This window comes from Bufo bufo, chromosome 1 (assembly GCF_905171765.1).
Source record: "Bufo bufo chromosome 1, aBufBuf1.1, whole genome shotgun sequence".
Classification (NCBI taxonomy): domain Eukaryota; kingdom Metazoa; phylum Chordata; class Amphibia; order Anura; family Bufonidae; genus Bufo; species Bufo bufo.
In genome coordinates, this window is record NC_053389.1 from 768,454,945 (window position 1) to 768,473,556 (window position 18,612).

Below are 18,612 nucleotides of genomic sequence, written 5' to 3' on the forward strand. Positions count from 1 at the left end.
GTGCAAGTCCAGCACAGCACATACAAGGACAGCCTTGAAACTCGTGAGCGTGCAAAATTCCGCCCATGGAATGAGGGGTGGTCACGCACAAGATCAGCACCGTATCCAATGGGAGCGCAAGCGTTCCACCCATGTTAGAGGGCCATGCTCAAGGCCAGCAACGTATCCGGTGAGAGTGTAGTATGCCGCCCAGAAAAGGGGGAGGAAAGGGGGGGGGGGGGGCACGCACATGGCCAGCATCGCATCCAGGGAGTGCGCGAGCAGTCGGTGAGAATGTGTGTATGTCACCTGAAGGAGGCATGCCCATGGCCGGTAGCGAATCCAGTGAGAGTGCGTACACCGCCTACGGAAGAGGGGTCATGCATATGGCCGGCAGCGGATCCAGTGAGAGTGCAAGCACCCCGCCACGTATAGGGATCATGCACATGGCCAACAACGTACCGGCGAGAGAACAACCACTGACCGAGGGAGTGTATGTATGCCGCCACAGGGAAGGAGGAATGCCCAAGGCCGGAAGCGAATCCAATGAGAGTGCATCATACCGCCTATGGAAGGTGGTCATGCACATGGCTGGCAGTGAATCCAGTGAGAGTGCCGAATGCCGTCCACAGAAGGGAGTCATGCCTATGGCAGGCAGCAAATCCAGAGAGAGTGCAGCGTTCCGCCTACGGAAGGGGGTCGTGCACATGACCGGCAACGAATCCAGTGAGTGTGTAGCGTTCCGCCTATGGAAGGGGGTCACGCACATGGCCGGCAGTGAATCCAGTGAGAGTGCAGCGTTGCGCCTACGGAAGGGGGTCGTGCACATGGCCCGCACCATATCTGGTGAGAGTGCAGTATTCCGCCTAAGAAAGGGGGTCATGCACATGACCGGCAACGAATCCAGTGAGTGTGTAGCGTTCCGCCTATGGAAGGGGGTCACGCACATGGCCGGCAGTGAATCCAGTGAGAGTGCAGCGTTCCGCCTACGGAAGGGGGTCGTGCACATGGCCCGCACCGTATCCGGAGAAACTGCAGTAGACTGCCAATGAAAGGGGGATCATGCACAAGGCCGACCCGCAGCCAGGGAGAGTGCAGTATCCCGCCCAGGAGGGGGGTCCTGCACATGGCAGGCACCATAACTGGAGAGGGTGACGAATGCTGCCTACAGAAAGGGCCGCATGCACTTGACCAGCGCCGTATCGCGGGAGAGGGCAAGAAACCGCCTAGAAGGGGAAAAAAGACCCTGGCAGCGCCGCAGACGTGGAGCGTGACACCATGCCACCTATGGAAGGGGGGCATGTATACAGGAAAAAAGGGGGGGGGCAGCCATACAGGCCCATCGGAAGCCGGCCTGTACCCAAAGGGTTAACAGGGATCCGGCCTGGGGGCGGCGCTGCGATCCTCCAGGCGGGAAGAATTCGCGCCTGCTGAAGTTCCAGCCCCCTCAACAGAGGCCGGAATTTTGCCGTGAAGCCGGGGCCTAAATTTATAGCGGCGCCCGGCTGACCGGGGCCGCACAGTATTTAAAGTACCGGCCGGGCCTACGGAGCGGCGCATGCACATACCGGCCGCGGATGCCCACCCCGCGGGCCGGAAGAGCCGGGGACCCGGATAGAGCACCGGGATCGCGGCCTGGAACTAAATTTTGCGGCGCCCGGCCGACCGGAATGTTCCGACGGTCGGCCGGGAAGCATACCGCTCATTTGCAGGCCGCGGGTGCCCACCCCGCTGTCCGGAAGCGAGGACCCTGCACCCGGCAGCCATTTCACCCCTGGAGCGGGCCCCCTGGAGCGCACCATATGGCCGGCAGCCACAACCACCTTGCCCTTGGACCGGTGCCCGTGAGGGTAGAGGAGGGTCAGGGGCAGCAAGGCGCTGGCCCTCAAGCAGTGGCCGGTAAGAGAGAGGGGGACCCTGAGACCGGGTGCCTGTGAGGGTGGGACGCCTGCATAACCCCTCATAACTACTCCACCAATGAAGGGGTCAGGGGCAGCTAGGTGCGGACCTCTGCAGCTCCCTAGGCATTCCTCTTGCAGGGACAAGGGTGCCAATGTCCTGGAGGCCAGGAGGAGAGGGAGCAGAATGTCGCCCTGCGGCAGCCCAGGGGCCAGCCTAGGTCTAGCAGGGACAGAAGGGTCCAGAGGCCCAGTATGGGGGTCAGGCACGCAGGAGACCGGGGTGGGTGAGGGGGGGGGACGTAGGGCTGGAGAAGCCAATCTCTCACCATAGCCGTCTTCACTCTCGGTCTGTTCCAGCAGGGTCGCCCCTTCAGCTACTGGCACCGCAGTGGCAGGACGCTGGAAGAGGAACTTGGCGTGCGGGCGACCCTTGCGCTGGCGGGATGTAGGGGAGCTGGGCTGCCCTGATCCACCTTGTCTTCTGTGGGGGAGGCAGCAGTGCGGGTGACCGGCACTGGCGCAGCTCAACCCCGGGAGAAGCAGAGAGGTCTAATGCGTCTCTGTTGTCCCTGATGATCTGAAGAAAAAGAAAAGTAAAAATCAAAATTAAAAACCAAACAGGAGAAAAACAGCCCTGCAGAGCAGGGAGTGTCTTGCCTCCTTGGACACTAAGCAAAAACTGGCAGTCTCTCTCTCCAGGCTGAAGGTATAGCTGTGGAGGAGGGGCTTAACAGCTTTCACTTAGTGTCACGCCTCCTAGGGAGATGAGCTATACCCAAGGTCTTCTGTGTCCCCCAAGGAAACTTGGCGACAAAGAAGCGCTTTGGAACTTCATGTCCTCATTTGGACTTTAAACTACTACGGAGAAAATCACCTGCACTTAAGGAGATTTGAAATCCCCGCCTGGAAGCTTAAAATCACATGACCGCCTAATGCACCACGTGGGACGCCACACAGGTCCTGGCAGGTCAAACAGAGCTATACCGCTACATCTAAAGAGCCTGGGAAATTCTATCTGAAGGTCCTTGCAGCTTAAAGCAGAGCATTACATCAGAAGCTCCAGGTGCACAAGCGAACCTACTACCACAGAAGACACAGGAGTGGTAAAGTACCTTGTTATATATCGCTTGAGCACTATTACATGAAGACTATTGCGTATATACAATATAAGACTTTCATGTTATAGCACATTGTAACATACAATTGTGTGGGACTCTATCCTCTTGTGCCACATAATTTGGGATAATTTACAAAGGCTATGGCGACATAGCCCCATAGCAGCATATATTTGCATGAGACTCTCTTCCCATTTACCACAGATTTTGGGATACCATACAGAGACCACGGCGATAGTCTCTTTTTTTGGCCCAATTGAATCAGTGCTATTCATCTTTTTAAATTGTGCATTTTATATTGTGTTTTTATAGAGTATTGATTTTACGCAACATGTTGTATATATTATGTGTGTGATATATAAAATTTTCTGTGATATGACCAACTTGGCTATATGTTTGCCTGATATTTGAGTGACGCCCAACCTACATTTTTTAAGGGAAAATAATAGCATTCTGAATACAGAATGCATAGTAAAATAGCGCTGGAGGGGTTAAAAATAAATAAAAAATAATTTAACTCACCTTAGTCCACTTGATCGCGCAGCCTGGCATCTCCTTCTTTGCTGAACAGGACCTGTGGCGACGTCACTCCGGTCATCACATGATCCATCACCATGGTAAAAGATCATGTGATGACCGGAGTGACGTCACCACAGGTCCTGTTCCTGCAATGAATGCTCACCACAGGTCCTGTTCAGCAAAGAAGGAGACAGACGAGATGCCAGCAGTGCGAGCAAGTGGATTAAGGCGAGTTAAATTATAATATTATTTTTTTTTAACCCCTCCAGCGCTATTTTACTATGCATTCTGTATTCAGAATGCTATTATTTTCCCTTATAACCATGTTATAAGGGAAAATAATAATGATCGGGTCTCCATCCCGATCGTCTCCTAGCAACCGCGAGTGAAAAATCGCACCACATCCGCACTTGCTTGCGATTTTCACACAACCCCATTCACTTCTATGGGGCCTGCGTTGCGTGAAAAACGCAGAATATGGAGCATGCTGTGATTTTCACGCAACGCACAAGTGATGCGTGAAAATCACCGCTCATGTGAACAGCCCCATAGAAATGAATGGGTCGTTATTCAGTGCGGGTGCAATGTGTTCACCTCACGCATCGCATCCGCGCGGAATAGTCGCCCGTGTGAAAGGGGCCTAAGTGTTTGTCGGGGTGCTTGTGGATTACAGCCAGCTGCCAAATCTCAGCACAAGCAGGTTAACAGGCAATAACATTTATCACCTATTCACGGGAATATTCAATAAATGTTAAATCAATAAGACACTCATTTAGAGGTTCGAGTACCCCCTCAGAGCTGTGTCATCACAACAGGGTCTGCTGTTATTCTACCACAGCGCCAATCTTGCTCATAGGTGGGTGCATTATTGCAGCTTTTTCACTTCAAATCAATGACTACCGGGATTTCCCCACTTTTTGTCCACAATTTTACTGGCATAACATACTCCCCTTGTCAGACAGGATTCGTGTCTAAATCCTAAAACCCACCAAGACTGTGTCCTGTGACTGAGATACGTCCTTTGAATGTGGGGTTCCTCTCCAAGAAAAGGCGGTAGATGCGATTCATCTCCCCACAGACGGTGTTCACAATGGTCTGGCAATACGTTGGGCTGTTGTAGAAGAACAGGTCCAGTAATGTCTCATTGGTGAACTGACGAAGGCGACAGATGCTGGGCAGAGTGATCCTCTGGATGTCTCTAGGGAAAAATATTAGGATTAGAAATGAATTCAGATTCAAGAGATTTTTCCGTACTTAAATATTGCTGACTTATTCTCAGAATAGGTCATCCATGTCAGACTGGAAAAGGGGTAGTACCCTGCTGATCGGCTGCTGGAAGGGCCACAGAGCTCGGGCACATTCCTCCATCTGTGACATCAAGTCCATCAGCCCAAAAAAAAAAAAAAAAAAAGTGCAATACTGCCCATGTACAACTAACAATAAACTTTACTTAAAATACATACTATTAAAATCTGGTTAAAGGGACCTGTCAACAGAAAATTCACTAATGAACCAGGCACAGTGCCTTGCACAGCCATCTCTGCCCAATGTAATGATACCTTACACTTAGCGACCCGTTGCTTCATTCTGGAGATAAAGTACTTTTACTTTATATGCAAATGAGCAGTTAAGTGCACAGAGGGAGGACCCAAGGCACTCTACGTACCCTTAGGCCAGATGCACAAGACCATGTTTTGTAGTCTGCAAACCTTGGATTCCAGCCATGTGCGCCCTACACTTTTACATTCTGCACATCCCGCATTATTGTAGAAATGCCTATTCTTGTCCACAATATGGACAGGAATAGGACCTAATTTATCTGTTTGCGGAACGGGAAACGGACATACGGATGTGGACAGCACGCGTTATGCTGTCCGCATCTTTTGCGGCCCCATAGAAATGAATGGGTCCACAAAAAATGCAGATTGGATGCAGACATAAAAATATGGTTGTGTGCATGAGGCCTTACTCTTTCTGCTCCTTCCTTCTTGATTGACAGGTTCAGGTTCCTGCATTGAATCCCATTTGGTTATTATGGATTAACATCTGGATCTTCCCAGCAAACCTAGTGGCCACAAATGTGACTAATATTTTGTAATCTATTAGAAAATAGAATAGAAAATATATATTTTTAACCTACTAGAAAATAGAAAAGGCAGGATTCCATATTCAATGGATCTGTATCTTTTTTGTAAATAACAAAATCATAAGAGCCTTTTTATGAGGTGAAAAATAAGTTTTTAGGGGCAGGAATACAGTACTCGATGCTATTCCCCTGTATATTGAGGGTGTTACATGAGGGACGTTCAAAGTTCTTTGTCATACCCCAACCTACCACAGATTGGCAGGAGTTGGTATATCTGTGGCAATATTAGGATGGCTATTTGATGTACAAGGGTCACTAGGTAATATAATATTGGCTTATGCTCGGGGGGTGTAGGTAAATGGGAGGGGGACCTTACATATTTTTTTTCTTTAATAACTGGCATATGTAATCTCTTGAAATATAAAAGGATTTGGTAACTGCTTAAAGAGAATGGCAATCGTCAAGCTTTGAGTCGAGTACAGTAGAAGAGAAAGATCTGACCAAAGATACGAATGTATTGCTGACAAAAAATGGGCTGGGGCATGTGTACAGCGCCAATTATTCTTCTATATAAGGGGCGGCAATAGTAAGCTACAAGATTCATTTTTAAGAACCAGAAGGCAGAAACAGATTTTCAGATTGTATAACTAATAATGTAAAATGTGTACAGCCGTCATCGACAATTGTGCTTCCGAATTTCTCGGAAGAGGAGGAGGGTGCGGCACTTTTTTCTCCGGCGAGGCTGTAATAGCATATGTAATGCAAGACTGGATAGGAAATCAGGCAGCTGGAGGGCCCCAATTCTTTTGCAAGATTATTAGAATAATTTAATTGGCTAGATGTCTGGCTGAGGAATCTCGGGAAGTATGCTTATTCTTGTATCCCTAGAGGCGGGGGCCATGTCACATACTATTTGTAATGTAGAAGGAATGGGTTTGGTGCAGAAGGCTGTATGTGGCCCAAGAAATGTTTCGGACCATTTTCCATGTTTGGCAGACATTGAACAATCACAACAATGTGGTCTGAACTTTTATGGTTTCAATCCATATTGATCGAAAGTGATGGAGCAACATGAGATTTTGAGAAAAGAATTGAAGGGTTTTCAAGAGGCAAATCTTGGAAGCTCAGATATAAGGACTGTGTGGGATGCCTTTAAAAGGGGTTGTCTGGGCATACCCTACTGAGAGATTCATACTTACCTGCTCCCCGCTACTCCAGTCCTGCGCTCTGGCTCCTGCCCATCCATCTTCCACTACGACACTTGTTTACGTCTGCTCTGCTGCAAGCAATGACTGGCTTCAGCAGTCATGAGGCAACAAAAGAGATTTGGATTTTTGTACTTACCGTAAAATCCCTTTCTCGTTCAATTCATTGGGGGTATACCATGGGTATACGCCCAGCTACCGCTAGGAGGTGACACTAGATATGAAAAAACTTGGCTACGCCAAGGTGGGTTATACCCTCTCCACAGACACTAGGCTAATCAGTTTGTACCAATAGCAGTAGGAGAGAAAAACAAAACTAAAGAACCAACATGTCCTGGACCGGGGAAGGAAAGAAGAACAGCAGCCCGGTTTCAAACAGAAATGAAAACAAAGGGTGGGATCTGTGTCCCCCAATGAATTGAACGAGAAATGGATTTTACGGCAAGTACAAAAATCTAATTTTCTCGTTAATGTCATTGGGTGACACAACACTATCGGACGTCCCAAAGCAGTCCCCGAGGGTGCGAAGGAAATCTAATGCAAAAAGTTGGGTACACAGGTGCAGGATAACCATGTGACCCAACAGGACCAGGAGAGGCCATAGCATGAAATGGTACAATCAAATAGAAACAGTCGGCACTCCTCTTCCAGAATCGTGGTGCTCGCGTCCAGGGTAAGAGAACCCACTTTCAATATGGAACAAAAGACCGGCACTTCACTTCTTGTTTGAATCTTTGCTTTATTCAGGCATGAAGGAGAAACAGCGCAGATACGACACGTGTTTCGGATCGAATGCAAGCCTTTTTCAAGCATGTATGAAACAATTCATTTTCAAGCATGCTTGAAAAAGGCTCGCATTCGAGCCGAAACACGTGTCGTATCTGCGATGTTTCTCCTCCATGCCTGAATAAAGCAAAGATTCAAACAAGAAGTGAAGTGACGGTATTTTGTTCCAGAATGAAATGGTAGATGGAAAACGAAGGAAGTGAGCCGAGAGGCTCCAGGACCAGGAAGTGTCCAAAGAAAATGAATTGTGGGAGACTGCCAGGATCCCAAGGACAAGTGCCTGGGAAAAAAGGCCATATACAAGAAAGGAACAAATGGAAACACCCAGCTCCACCCAAGGTGGGAAAAAAAAGAAGCTTGAAGATAGGGAGCAGGGCTAGAAGTCCTGCGCAAGAACCAAGAGTTGAACAAGTGCGCACTAGAGAGCCAATGGAAGGATCTGGAAGAACCAGGGCTCCCCCTGAAGAAACAGGAGAGCAGCACAACCATAAGGCGTCTGTTGGTAATTTTGTAATGCCCTAGCGCTCTGCATATAGGATGCTCCAGAAGGAGGATCTATAAGAGGACAGACCCAACACGAAAAATTAGACCATTGGGGAACCTGGCAGGAGAGAAAATGCCTGGGAAAAAGAAGAGGAGCAGCCCTGAACCAAGAATAAAAACTTCCTGGAGACAAACTAAAGGAAGACCCTGTGGACCACCCTTCGGCAAAAAGAAGGCGATTCCATAAGGCCCGACAAGGAAAAAATTCCAAATTGTCTCAAACCAAATACATGGCCTGTCCGTGGCAAACCCCATGTGAAGGTCAGGGTTGAGAGGAAACAAGGAAGCATTGGAGGCTGAATGATTGAGAGAAAGAATAGCAAAGACTCACCATGGGAAGGGAGCAAGCCTCCTTCCACTGCAAGGCAGGTGGAAAAAGAGAAACCCCATAATGCCAGAGAAAGCAGCCAACCTCTGGGGGAGAAGGGGGTCCTTGGTAATGGCCAGGAGAAGGGAACGTAAAGACATGGTTCCCACACAAAGAAGGCGAGAATCGATCCTCAGAAAAACTGGATCAAAATATCACTGTGAAATGTGAGACCAGAGAAATCCCTGGCCACATGAAGTCTCAAGAAAAAAGGAACCAGTCGCAGGCCCTGGTAATACAAGTGGAGACACACTCGTCTGAGAGATACTGGAGTAGAAGAGATAGGTCTAAACAGCCTAAAGAGGAGCAGTTCTCAAATTGAGGGAAAGCTCCATCCCTGAAGTGGCCAATATGAATGTACAGTGTAAAACGGAGCAACAAACTCTCAGGTACCAGGACCTGGAGAGACGGGAAGAGAGGTTAGGATCTCAAGAGGCAAACAAGCCTAAGGGGACCCAGGAGGAAAAAGAACCAAACCTGCCCCAAAGAAGCAGCTGTCATACAGAGCATGTGCGGTCAGAGATGCCAGGAGTAGCTTCCCCAGAGGGAACCGGACAGCTAGATGGTCTAAGAATCATTGGGGCAAGAACTCCAAGCAGGATTACCCAGACAGAGGCTCAAGTAGGGTCCAGAGAACTGGACCACATTAGGGCAATAATTATCAAAGGAGAAATGAAATGTATCCACCCTAGGGGGAAAAACATTGGCCATGGTTAAGCAACCATCCCAAGTGTAGTGACTAGCAAACTGTATAACACTGCCCCGGAAGGGCCATGTACAGCACCCTGGATTTTGTAAAAGAATCGCCAGACATACATATGTCAGAAAGGATGCAGAATTCGCCTGGGGAAGCCGGGAGAGACTACACTGACATGTAGAAACCAGCCGCCAGCAGAGCACAAGTAAACCCCCAGGGAAGGGGGAAATAACTGACAGGTGCAGACAATGGCCAGGCCCAAGCGAGCTGCACTTTTGTCATGTAGCACAACTAATCAGAGAACAAAAGGGTGTACCAGAACGCCCGGACCATGGAAGAACTACGGGACCATATCAGATACCAGAGCGAGCAGCGGAAGATTCCACCCACCAAGGAGGTGTGTGGCGCTCACTAGTCCTGTCACAGCCATATCAGAGAGGACATCCAGCCATGACCCGAAAACTGCTGTAGCGGCTGGTGCTCACAATGCTGCGTATTCCTGCAGGATAGAACATCCAGTGGATCCAGGTGCTCTGCCAGGACTGGGCCATGTGACTCTAAAAACAAAGCAGAGAGGCAGTAACAACGAGAGTACTCCAGCCAAAAAATGGGGTAACGCGGCTGTGCGGAATACAGTAGTACTTTATAGGGTTGACAAAAAAAACAAACCTAGCATGATAGCCAACAACCTGCCCATTGTGAAGGGAGTGTGGTTGTCTGGTGCATAACAGGACTGAGAAGTCCTGTTAAGTAGTGCGTCAAGCAATAAAAGGAAAAATCATGCCTAGCACAGGCGCAATGAGAAGACTTGGTGCACTCAGATGGTCTGGTTCAGGAGGTACTGCACCGAGTGTCAGATCTGAACAGGCCAGCCATATACTGGATCTAACAAATGCAACTCTACTCCGTCCAAGAAGGGGGGAACATATGGTTACCAGTAGTGTTGAGCGAACTTATGTTTTAAGTTCGGCATCTAAAGTTCGGGTTATCGAAGAATCGCGTTATGGATTCCGCTACCACGGACCAAGTTAACACTAGTTACCAGGTACATACTACAACCAGGATGGTTTTTCGGATACAGCGCCTTGAGATAGTACAAGCACACCGCCGAGGACGACGGTAATGGGGTGCCAGATGCATACTAGAACCAGAAAAGCGTGATGAATACAGTGTCTGGGGATGGTACCATCACTCCGCATGAAGAGGGGCCACATGATTGCCTAGCAGACATTAGAGCCAGGAAAGGGTATTGCAGGAGCCGTATGGGCCACAGATTGTACCAATAGGGCACAGCACTTGGAGATACTACAAATACTCAACCTGAGAGTAGGAGTAATCTGGCTGCATGGTGCACACTATAATGAGAGTGGAGACATGGCTACATCATCTAGAAATGGTATAGGTACTCCGTTTGATAAAGGAGTAATATGACTGCGTGATGCACACTAGAACCAGACAGGTATAATGGCTACAGCCTCTGGAGATGGTACAGGTACTTCACCCAATAATGGAGTAATATGGTGCATGGGGCGCATTAGAACCAGACAGGTGAAATGGCTATAGCATCTGAAGATAGTACAGGTACTCCGCTTAATAAGGGAGTAACATGGTTGTGTGGTGCGCACTAGCACCAGTATGGTGTATTGGCTACAGTGTCTGGAGAAGTAATACGGTGGCCTGGAAGTAATACGGATAGCCTGCTCTCAGACTGAATATAGCCCCTGGTAATAGTGAAATTACTCCAGCTGAAAAGGAGATACATTGGAACCAGGAAAGTCTGCCGGATACAGCATTTGGCAGTTGTACCTGTGAAGGCGTACGTACCTGGGACACCACATAGGTGTGCCGGCGTGCTAAACACGGTGGCGGGTAAGGCCTCTTTCACACTTGCGTTGTCCGGATCCGGCGTGTACTCCACTTGCCGGAATTACACTCCGGATCCGGAAAAACGCAAGTGTACTGAAAGCATTTGAAGACGGAACCGTCTTCCAAATGCTTTCAGTGTTACTATGGCACCCAGGACGCTATTAAAGTCCTGGTTGCCATAGTAGGAGCGGGGAGCGGGGGAGCGGTATACTTACAGTCCGTGCGGCTCCCGGGGCGCTCCAGAATGACGTCAGAGCACCCCATGCGCATGGATGACGTGATCCATGCGATCACATGATCCATGCGCTTGGGGCGCCCTGACGTCACTCTGGAGCGCCCGGGGAGCTGCACGGACGGTAAGTATACTGCTCCCCCGCTCCCCACTACACCTTACCATGGCTGCCAGGACATTAGCGTCCCGGCAGCCATGGTAACCATTCAGAAAAAGCTAAATGTCGGGTCCGGCAATGCGCCGAAACGACGTTTAGCTTAAGACCGGATCCGGATCAATGCCTTCCAATGGGCATTAATTCCGGATCCGGCCTTGCGGCAAGTGTTCCGGATTTTTGGCCGGAGCAAAAAGCGCAGCATGCTGCGGTATTTTCTCCAGCCAAAAAACGTTCCGTTCCGGAACTGAAGACATCCTGATGCATCCTGAACGGATTTCTCTCCATTCAGAATGCATGGGGATAATCCTGATCAGGATTCTTCCGGCATAGAGCCCCGACGACGGAACTCTATGCCGGAAGACAAGAACGCAAGTGTGAAAGAGCCCTAAAGCACCACCTACTGGAGAGCTGGCAAGCTGACTTACCTGTGCAACCAGGGGAGTGCCATCTGAAAATCCACTAAAGGGGATACCAACCCTGGAGAGGAGAGGTTCCTGGAGAGGAGAGGCGATCAGGGCAGGGAAGAGCACATAGTGTAGCCGAAAATGAGGCACACCCCGGCGGACTGATGCTGCAGGGTGCTGGGAAGCGGAAAAAAGCTACAAAAGACTACAAAAAAGGGTAGGCACGGAAAGGGAGTCAAAGCGACCCCCATTCGTGAGAAAAATGACCCAATAGAACCCCTAGATGGCAGGGAAAAATCAGAAAACAGATACGGCCTTGTCACAGCTGGAGCTGGGGACTAAAGTAGATGCCGCAGCCGAAAATGAAGCACCCTAAGCGGGCGGACACCGCGAGACCTGGGGAGGCGAGGAAGGAATGCCCTGAGAGGGGAGGGGAGGGAACGGGGGGTCACAGCGACCACCATATAAAGAGAAAATAAGCCACATAGAGATCCTGGATGCCAGGAAAAAGACGGGAACTGGTGCGGCCTAGTCCAGGCACAAGCCGGGGACTAGAGTAATTAGGAGGCCGAGGAAGGGAAAGACGGCCAGGGGGGAGGGGACCCCAATGGAGTATGGATGGATGGGAGGGAAGGAGTCCCTAACTAGGGTAGGGAGCATACTCGCCATCTGGCGTCTTTGGGCGTCACCCCCTCAGTAAACTCGCACTAGAGTGGGATTACCGGTACTCCACTGCGGATGCAGTAATGGGGGACTGGGTGACCGGCGAGGTACCAAGGTATGCGCCCACAGGGGGTGCTACTAAAGTGGACTTCCACGATGAAGATCCCCTGCTGCAGGATAAAACCTGCACCTGTAAAGTGAAGAGAAAAAAATAAAAGAAAACAGAAAAACAAAGTAGCAGCAAGATCTGCAGGAGAAGAGCAGGTTGTGTCTGCCTCCTACGGACACTACACTAAAACTGATTAGCCTAGTGTCTGTGGCCCACCTGGGCCAAGCCAACCTTTTTCATATCTAGTGTCGCCTCCTAGTGGTAGCTGGACGTATACCCCATGGTGCTGTGTCCCCTAATGACATTAACGAGAAAAGTCAACGCTGAAGACAGTGGTTGGCTGCAGTCGAACAGGTGACCATGGCCATGACCGGGAGAAAGTAAACAAGCCACGGGCCGGAAGATAGACAGACGGTAGCCTGTGCACAGGATTGGGACGGCGGGGAGCAGGTAAGTATGAATTTTTCAATAGCAGAGGCAGGCTGCAGATATCCGTTGAAAGCTTTGCATTACCAGACAACCCCTTTGATGGATCCAAAATGAATTTAAGCCAGTATATGTCCAAGATTGAGAAGCTGTGAGAAGTGAGAAGCTGAGGAGCGCTATTTCAGAAAAGGAGGTGGAGGATGCAATCAAGGTTCAACTGAGAAGGCGGTATGAGTAGATGGCTTCTCCGGAGACCTATATCAAAAGTTTATAGAACTATTATCTCCTGTGCTACTCCAAGTTTATAATGTTTCATCTCTATCCTCATCTGTGACAGAAGCCCTTATCATTTTGTTATTAAAAGAAGACAAAAGATCCAACAACGCCCCATTTTCTGACTTCACTTCCTCCTCAGCATCTATTGGTTGAAGCTGCACCGCACAGACTTCCTGTTCTGCCTGCCCCCGGCATATAATACTACTTACACAGAGTTCTTCTCCATTTCAGGTAAATCTCATTGCTTTTACTGGTCAAGAAATAACGGAGGAGGTGAAGAGGCAGAGATCGGGGTTATTTTCTGAAAGGACTGATTTAGGATTTAACCGTACTGTGCCTGTCTGTGGACATACTGAATTTAAAGGCTTTAAAAGGTGGAAAAATGCATTTTCATTGTTCATTTGGTCCACTGATATTAACTGAACTGTGTAATATTTCTTCATGCTCCTTGTGGTGGCGCTGCAGGGAGACTGAACTAGTTTGACTGGGTTTATGCTTTCAGCAAACACAATGCATAATGGTGATGACAACCATGAAGTGTAGCTATGCACATACTTGTCTACTCCAGTGGCATGAGCATGCAGAGCACTGTGCCAGTCCACAGGGAGGAACTCTACCCGGCCAATGTGTCCTTGTTCCAGGGACTTCTTAAAGTGTGCGTGCAGCAGATTCAAAGACACAAGACGGAAATCATTTACTGTAGGAAAGAAAAAAATATTCAGATCAGGTACATGGCCACTGATAAAGGGCTCAATTCCTGATGCCTTCTTTGACTGGCTGACCGCAGGACCTGCACTTACCACATTGCATAATACTTCGAAACTGCAAATCACAGGCTGGTCCGATACCATGAACCATAAAGACCAAGTGATCGATCTGGGCTGGTTCACCTACAGCAAAAAGTGGACACTGATCAAACAAAGTGACACGATCACTACTAAATGGTGCTTGACATCCTGCTGAGACTTCCTGCTAGAAAAGGGGAAGACAGAGCTGATAAATTCATTGTCTGGACACAGAGCTGTTATAGAGAGGTAAGATTTCCCTGGCGTTACACTGCCTGACTGTCGGGCAGATTATCGGGGAACAGCGCTCGTTCCTTATAATCTGCCTGTGTAAAGGTGCCACAAATCACCCAATGAACAAATGAAGCGATCATTCATTAGGTGAAACCTCAATTATCATTTGTGGGCAGCAGAGAGTACTGTGTGAACAGCGATCTGCTGCCCAGAAACTATGAATCTGTATGGGGATGAGAGGGAGCAGCAGCCGTCATCACTCGTCCCCATACAGTGCAGCTCCTCCGCTAGTTGTTGAGAAGGAATGCTTCCTTGCCGACAATTGCCTGTGTCAACCCGATTTTAATAATAGGTTCCACTAATATTACATGACTACCGAGTTATCAGACAGTCCCAATTTTACAGATGTTTCGATCACAGACGGAAATGATAACTTCCCGTTCCAGCTACATAACCCCTGGATTAATGGACTGTCAGAAAAAACATACCTATTGTGTTATGCCAAATGCAGGACCTAATGAACGTACGTGCATGTCGCCTATCTCTGGTCTTCTTTGAGACATGCAAGCCCCTGCATTAGACATCGATTTTTCCTGAAATGTTCCTTTAAAAAAATGTGTGTGAAGCCGACTCTCACCTTGAGGTATTTCCACAGAGATATTTTCTACCCCTCTCTTTACAGTTTGGGGCCGACCCTGCTCACTTGGGCTGGCCCCCCATTCGTCTGTCATTCCAAATGGCTGGTAGTGAACCATAAGCTGTGAAAAAGAACAGAAGATGGGAGGGCGAGGAATTTCATTTGATTACTTCTATCGATGACATTTTTACTGGGGTGACTTTTAGCAATAAAATGCCTCGATTCCAACAACATTATAGACGAATATCACACCACAGCAATTTGCAATAAAGTCAAGTCAGGGATCTCTCATCTGATATTTATCCATACAGGAGGAATTAAAAAGGGCAGCCTGGGATTAGAAAAACTTACCCGCTTTCTTCCACAAACAGGGCCGCACTGGTCCATGGGTTGTGTCTGGTAATGCAGCTCGGTTCTGTTTGAACTGAAGGGGCTGCAATTCCACATGCAACCTGTGGACACGTGTGGTGCTATTTTTGGGAGAAAGCAGCTATGTTCTTCCAATCCTAAGTTCCATTAAAGGGGTCGTCTCACTTTAGCAAATGGCATTTATCATGTAGAGAAAGTTAATACAAGCCACTCACTAATGTATTGTGACTGTCCACATTGCTGGCTATACTAATTTTCCTATCACATTATTCACTTCTCGTTTCCATGGTTACGACCACCCTTTAATTCAGCATCGGTGGTCGTGCTTGCACACTATAAGAAAAAAGCACCAGCCTATGTGCACTCTTTTGGTCCTGGCCACCAGAGAGGACAGTGCTTTTTTCAATACTGTGCAAGCACAACCGCCACTGATGGACTGCAGGGTGGTCGTAACTAGGGATGAGCGAATCGACTTCAGATGATAAATCAACGTAAAATCGTCAGTGTGAGCACTGCATAGTCTATACTGCAGTCAGACTGTACAGCTCGTTATTTTTCCTGAATAGTCTGTATAGCGCCGGTGGCTGTGCGCCGCCACCAGCACTTCCACTCACTCTCTCCTTACTACCACTGTCTATATTGTCCATCTATGCTGCGCTCACTTTCTGTTCTAAAACAAAAGCTCAAAGGCTGCCCCCCAGCTGTACAGTCTGAATGCAGTATAGACTATGCAGCGCTCACACTGACGATTTCAAGTTGATTTATCTCTACTGGAGATTCTTAATTTGTAGACTAATAAAAGTGAAGTTTTAAGTACAACCTTATGACACAGGTGACAAAAAGGCGTATTTCTAGTCTTAGGACATGTGCATTTAACTAATAAATGGTGATAAAAAACGCCAGCACCCAGTGTCTTTAGGGACTAGTGAACCAGCTTCTACAGAAGCACCAGCACAGCCGAAATTTCACAACCTGGCTTGTTGACAAAGAAATTGACATGTTCAATTTTGCAGAGCGCTTCAGTACACATCAATGTGCATAGCTGTTACTACTGTGAGCATCCGAACTCACTCAATTATAAAGGGGATGTTGCCCTGTGGTGCACAGATGTAGCAGGGGTTATCTTGACATCTGGTGCACCATTACTCAAATAGCAAGCTGTTCCAACAGACTTACCATTAGAAAGATTAGAAAGGTGACCTGCATTAATAGCACAGAGCGGGCTGATGATCAAGACAACATGTGCTACATCTGTCCACAAGTAACCGTCAAAGATTCTGGAGATACAGTGCTTATATGGATTGTCCAAGATTAAAAAACATGGCTGCTTTGCATCAAAAACAGCGCCACACTTGTCCATGGGTTGTGTCTGGTATTGCAGCCTGGATCCAATGAAGTGAAAGGAGCAATGTCATACACAATCCATAGACAGTTGTGGCGCTGTTTTTCTAATTATGTACAACCCCTTTAACACGTAAAGGCAAAACAACATAGCTTAGGCTATTTGCACACTCGCGTTTTATGCGGATCCGTCATGGACGGATCCGTTCAGATAATGCGACCGTCTGCATCTGTTCAGAACGGATCAGTTTTGAACTCCATTGAAAGACAATGGAGGACGGATCCGTTTTCTATTGTGCCAGATTGTGTCAGTGAAAACGGATCTGTCCCCATTGACTTACATTGTGTGCCAGGACGGATCCGTTTGGCTCAGTTTCATCAGACGGACACCAAAACGCTGCAAGCAAAATTCCAAAGCGGAATGGAGACCGAACTGATGCAAACTGCTGCATTCTGAGCGGATCCTTTTCCATTCAGAATGCATTAGAATGCAAACTGATCCGTTTTGGACCGCTTGTGAGAGCCCTGAACGGATCTCACAAACGGAAAGCCAAAACGTCTATGTGAAAGTAGCCTTAGGCGTTTATGGTAACTGCATTTACACACATTTACAGCACTGTGCGGTTGGAACAACATAAAAATGTTCTCCTCCATTCACCTTGGGGTTATGTAAAATAATAAGGTCTCTAGAAGGGGATTCCAGCCTCTTTTTCCACTCGTTCCGGGTTACTGCCTGCATGTAGGTATCCTGGGAAAAAAATGAAAAATTTTTTTAGAATGCAACACATCAATGCCAACCCCACACTGCAAATTATAAGGATATTAGACATCCCCAATGGGGCATATTTTCTGGGACTGATTACGTACTGCACATCCATGTAAATGCTCGGGCCTGTCACTGGACTCAGTCGTGATGCTTGCACAAAGAGAGCCTGACCACTGATGCCAGGGATTGGCTGCAGTAGTCATGTGTATGTACAGCAGGTCATCACACAAGGAAAATAACCAGGGACCACCGCAGCTCCGGCGCTGGAATGGCGAGGGATTTTTATTTTATAACATTTCCTGCAGCTGTTTCTTAATCAGATAAATGTCGCCTGAGCACGCAGATTTTGCGGGACTGTCCAAGCATTTAATGTGTAAGGGGGCATCCCAACTCCCCACCAATGTCAGATGTCGGGAGAGATATGGATTGGGCAGTTGAATTGATTTCTACATGTCTGGTCCTTTTGTCCTTGGGTAGAGAAGCCACCCCCGGAGGTGTCTGGCAGCAGCGTTCTGCCATCTCCCAGTTCAGGACACATACATACTTGGTCAAGCCGAGAGAGAATGTGTTTGATAGGAGCAGGGACGAAGAGCTGTCGGCCAAAAGCGATTTAGTGAGTATGACCCGCATAAAACTATCGGAGAACACCTTTAAGTGCTCTTCCATACTCTTAAAGGGGTTGTTTCATCTCAGACAATGGTGACCTATCGCTAGGATTCCCACGTCTTGGACCTGCTCCTATCTCCAAAGCTAAAGAGACAGAGCACATCCTACATGCACGGCAGGGCTCTCCATTACCTTCTAAGGGAGGTTTGATAATAGCCGAGTGAGCCCGCTCAGCTAATTTTGGGATTCCCATAGAAGTGAATGGACAGCACACTGTGCAAACACGGCCTTCTCTCTTTTCACCAATATGGGACTGCCGGAAACCGCGGAACCAGTTCTTTGCTATTTTCAAAACTCCCCTAGAAGTAAATGCAAGGAGTCCGTGCTTGCAAGGTGTGCTCCTTTTCGCTTTTGGGGGAGAGGGTGGCAGCCATTCTGCAGAGGTGGGACCTGCCACCATACTGTATGCCATCAATGTCTAAGATGAGACAACCCCTTTAAGTCTCTCTCAAAGTATTTCTTACAATACTAAGACATAATAAT

At 48.2% G+C, this 18,612-nt stretch overlaps 1 protein-coding gene across 3 annotated transcripts in view; it reads right to left on the reverse strand.

Annotated features, from left to right (window-relative positions):
• Nucleotides 1-18,612, reverse strand: part of DDHD2 (DDHD domain containing 2) — a 91,530-nt gene that overhangs the window by 40,817 nt on the left and 32,101 nt on the right. For all 3 annotated transcript variants that reach the window (XM_040414757.1, XM_040414755.1, XM_040414756.1), the window contains 5 exons: nt 17,356-17,445; nt 14,988-15,108; nt 14,132-14,221; nt 13,887-14,028; nt 4,504-4,712 (listed from right to left, as the gene is read on the reverse strand). In XM_040414757.1, the coding sequence (XP_040270691.1) occupies nt 4,504-4,712; nt 13,887-14,028; nt 14,132-14,221; nt 14,988-15,108; nt 17,356-17,445 (652 nt within the window). The remainder of the gene's footprint in view (nt 1-4,503; nt 4,713-13,886; nt 14,029-14,131; nt 14,222-14,987; nt 15,109-17,355; nt 17,446-18,612) is intronic.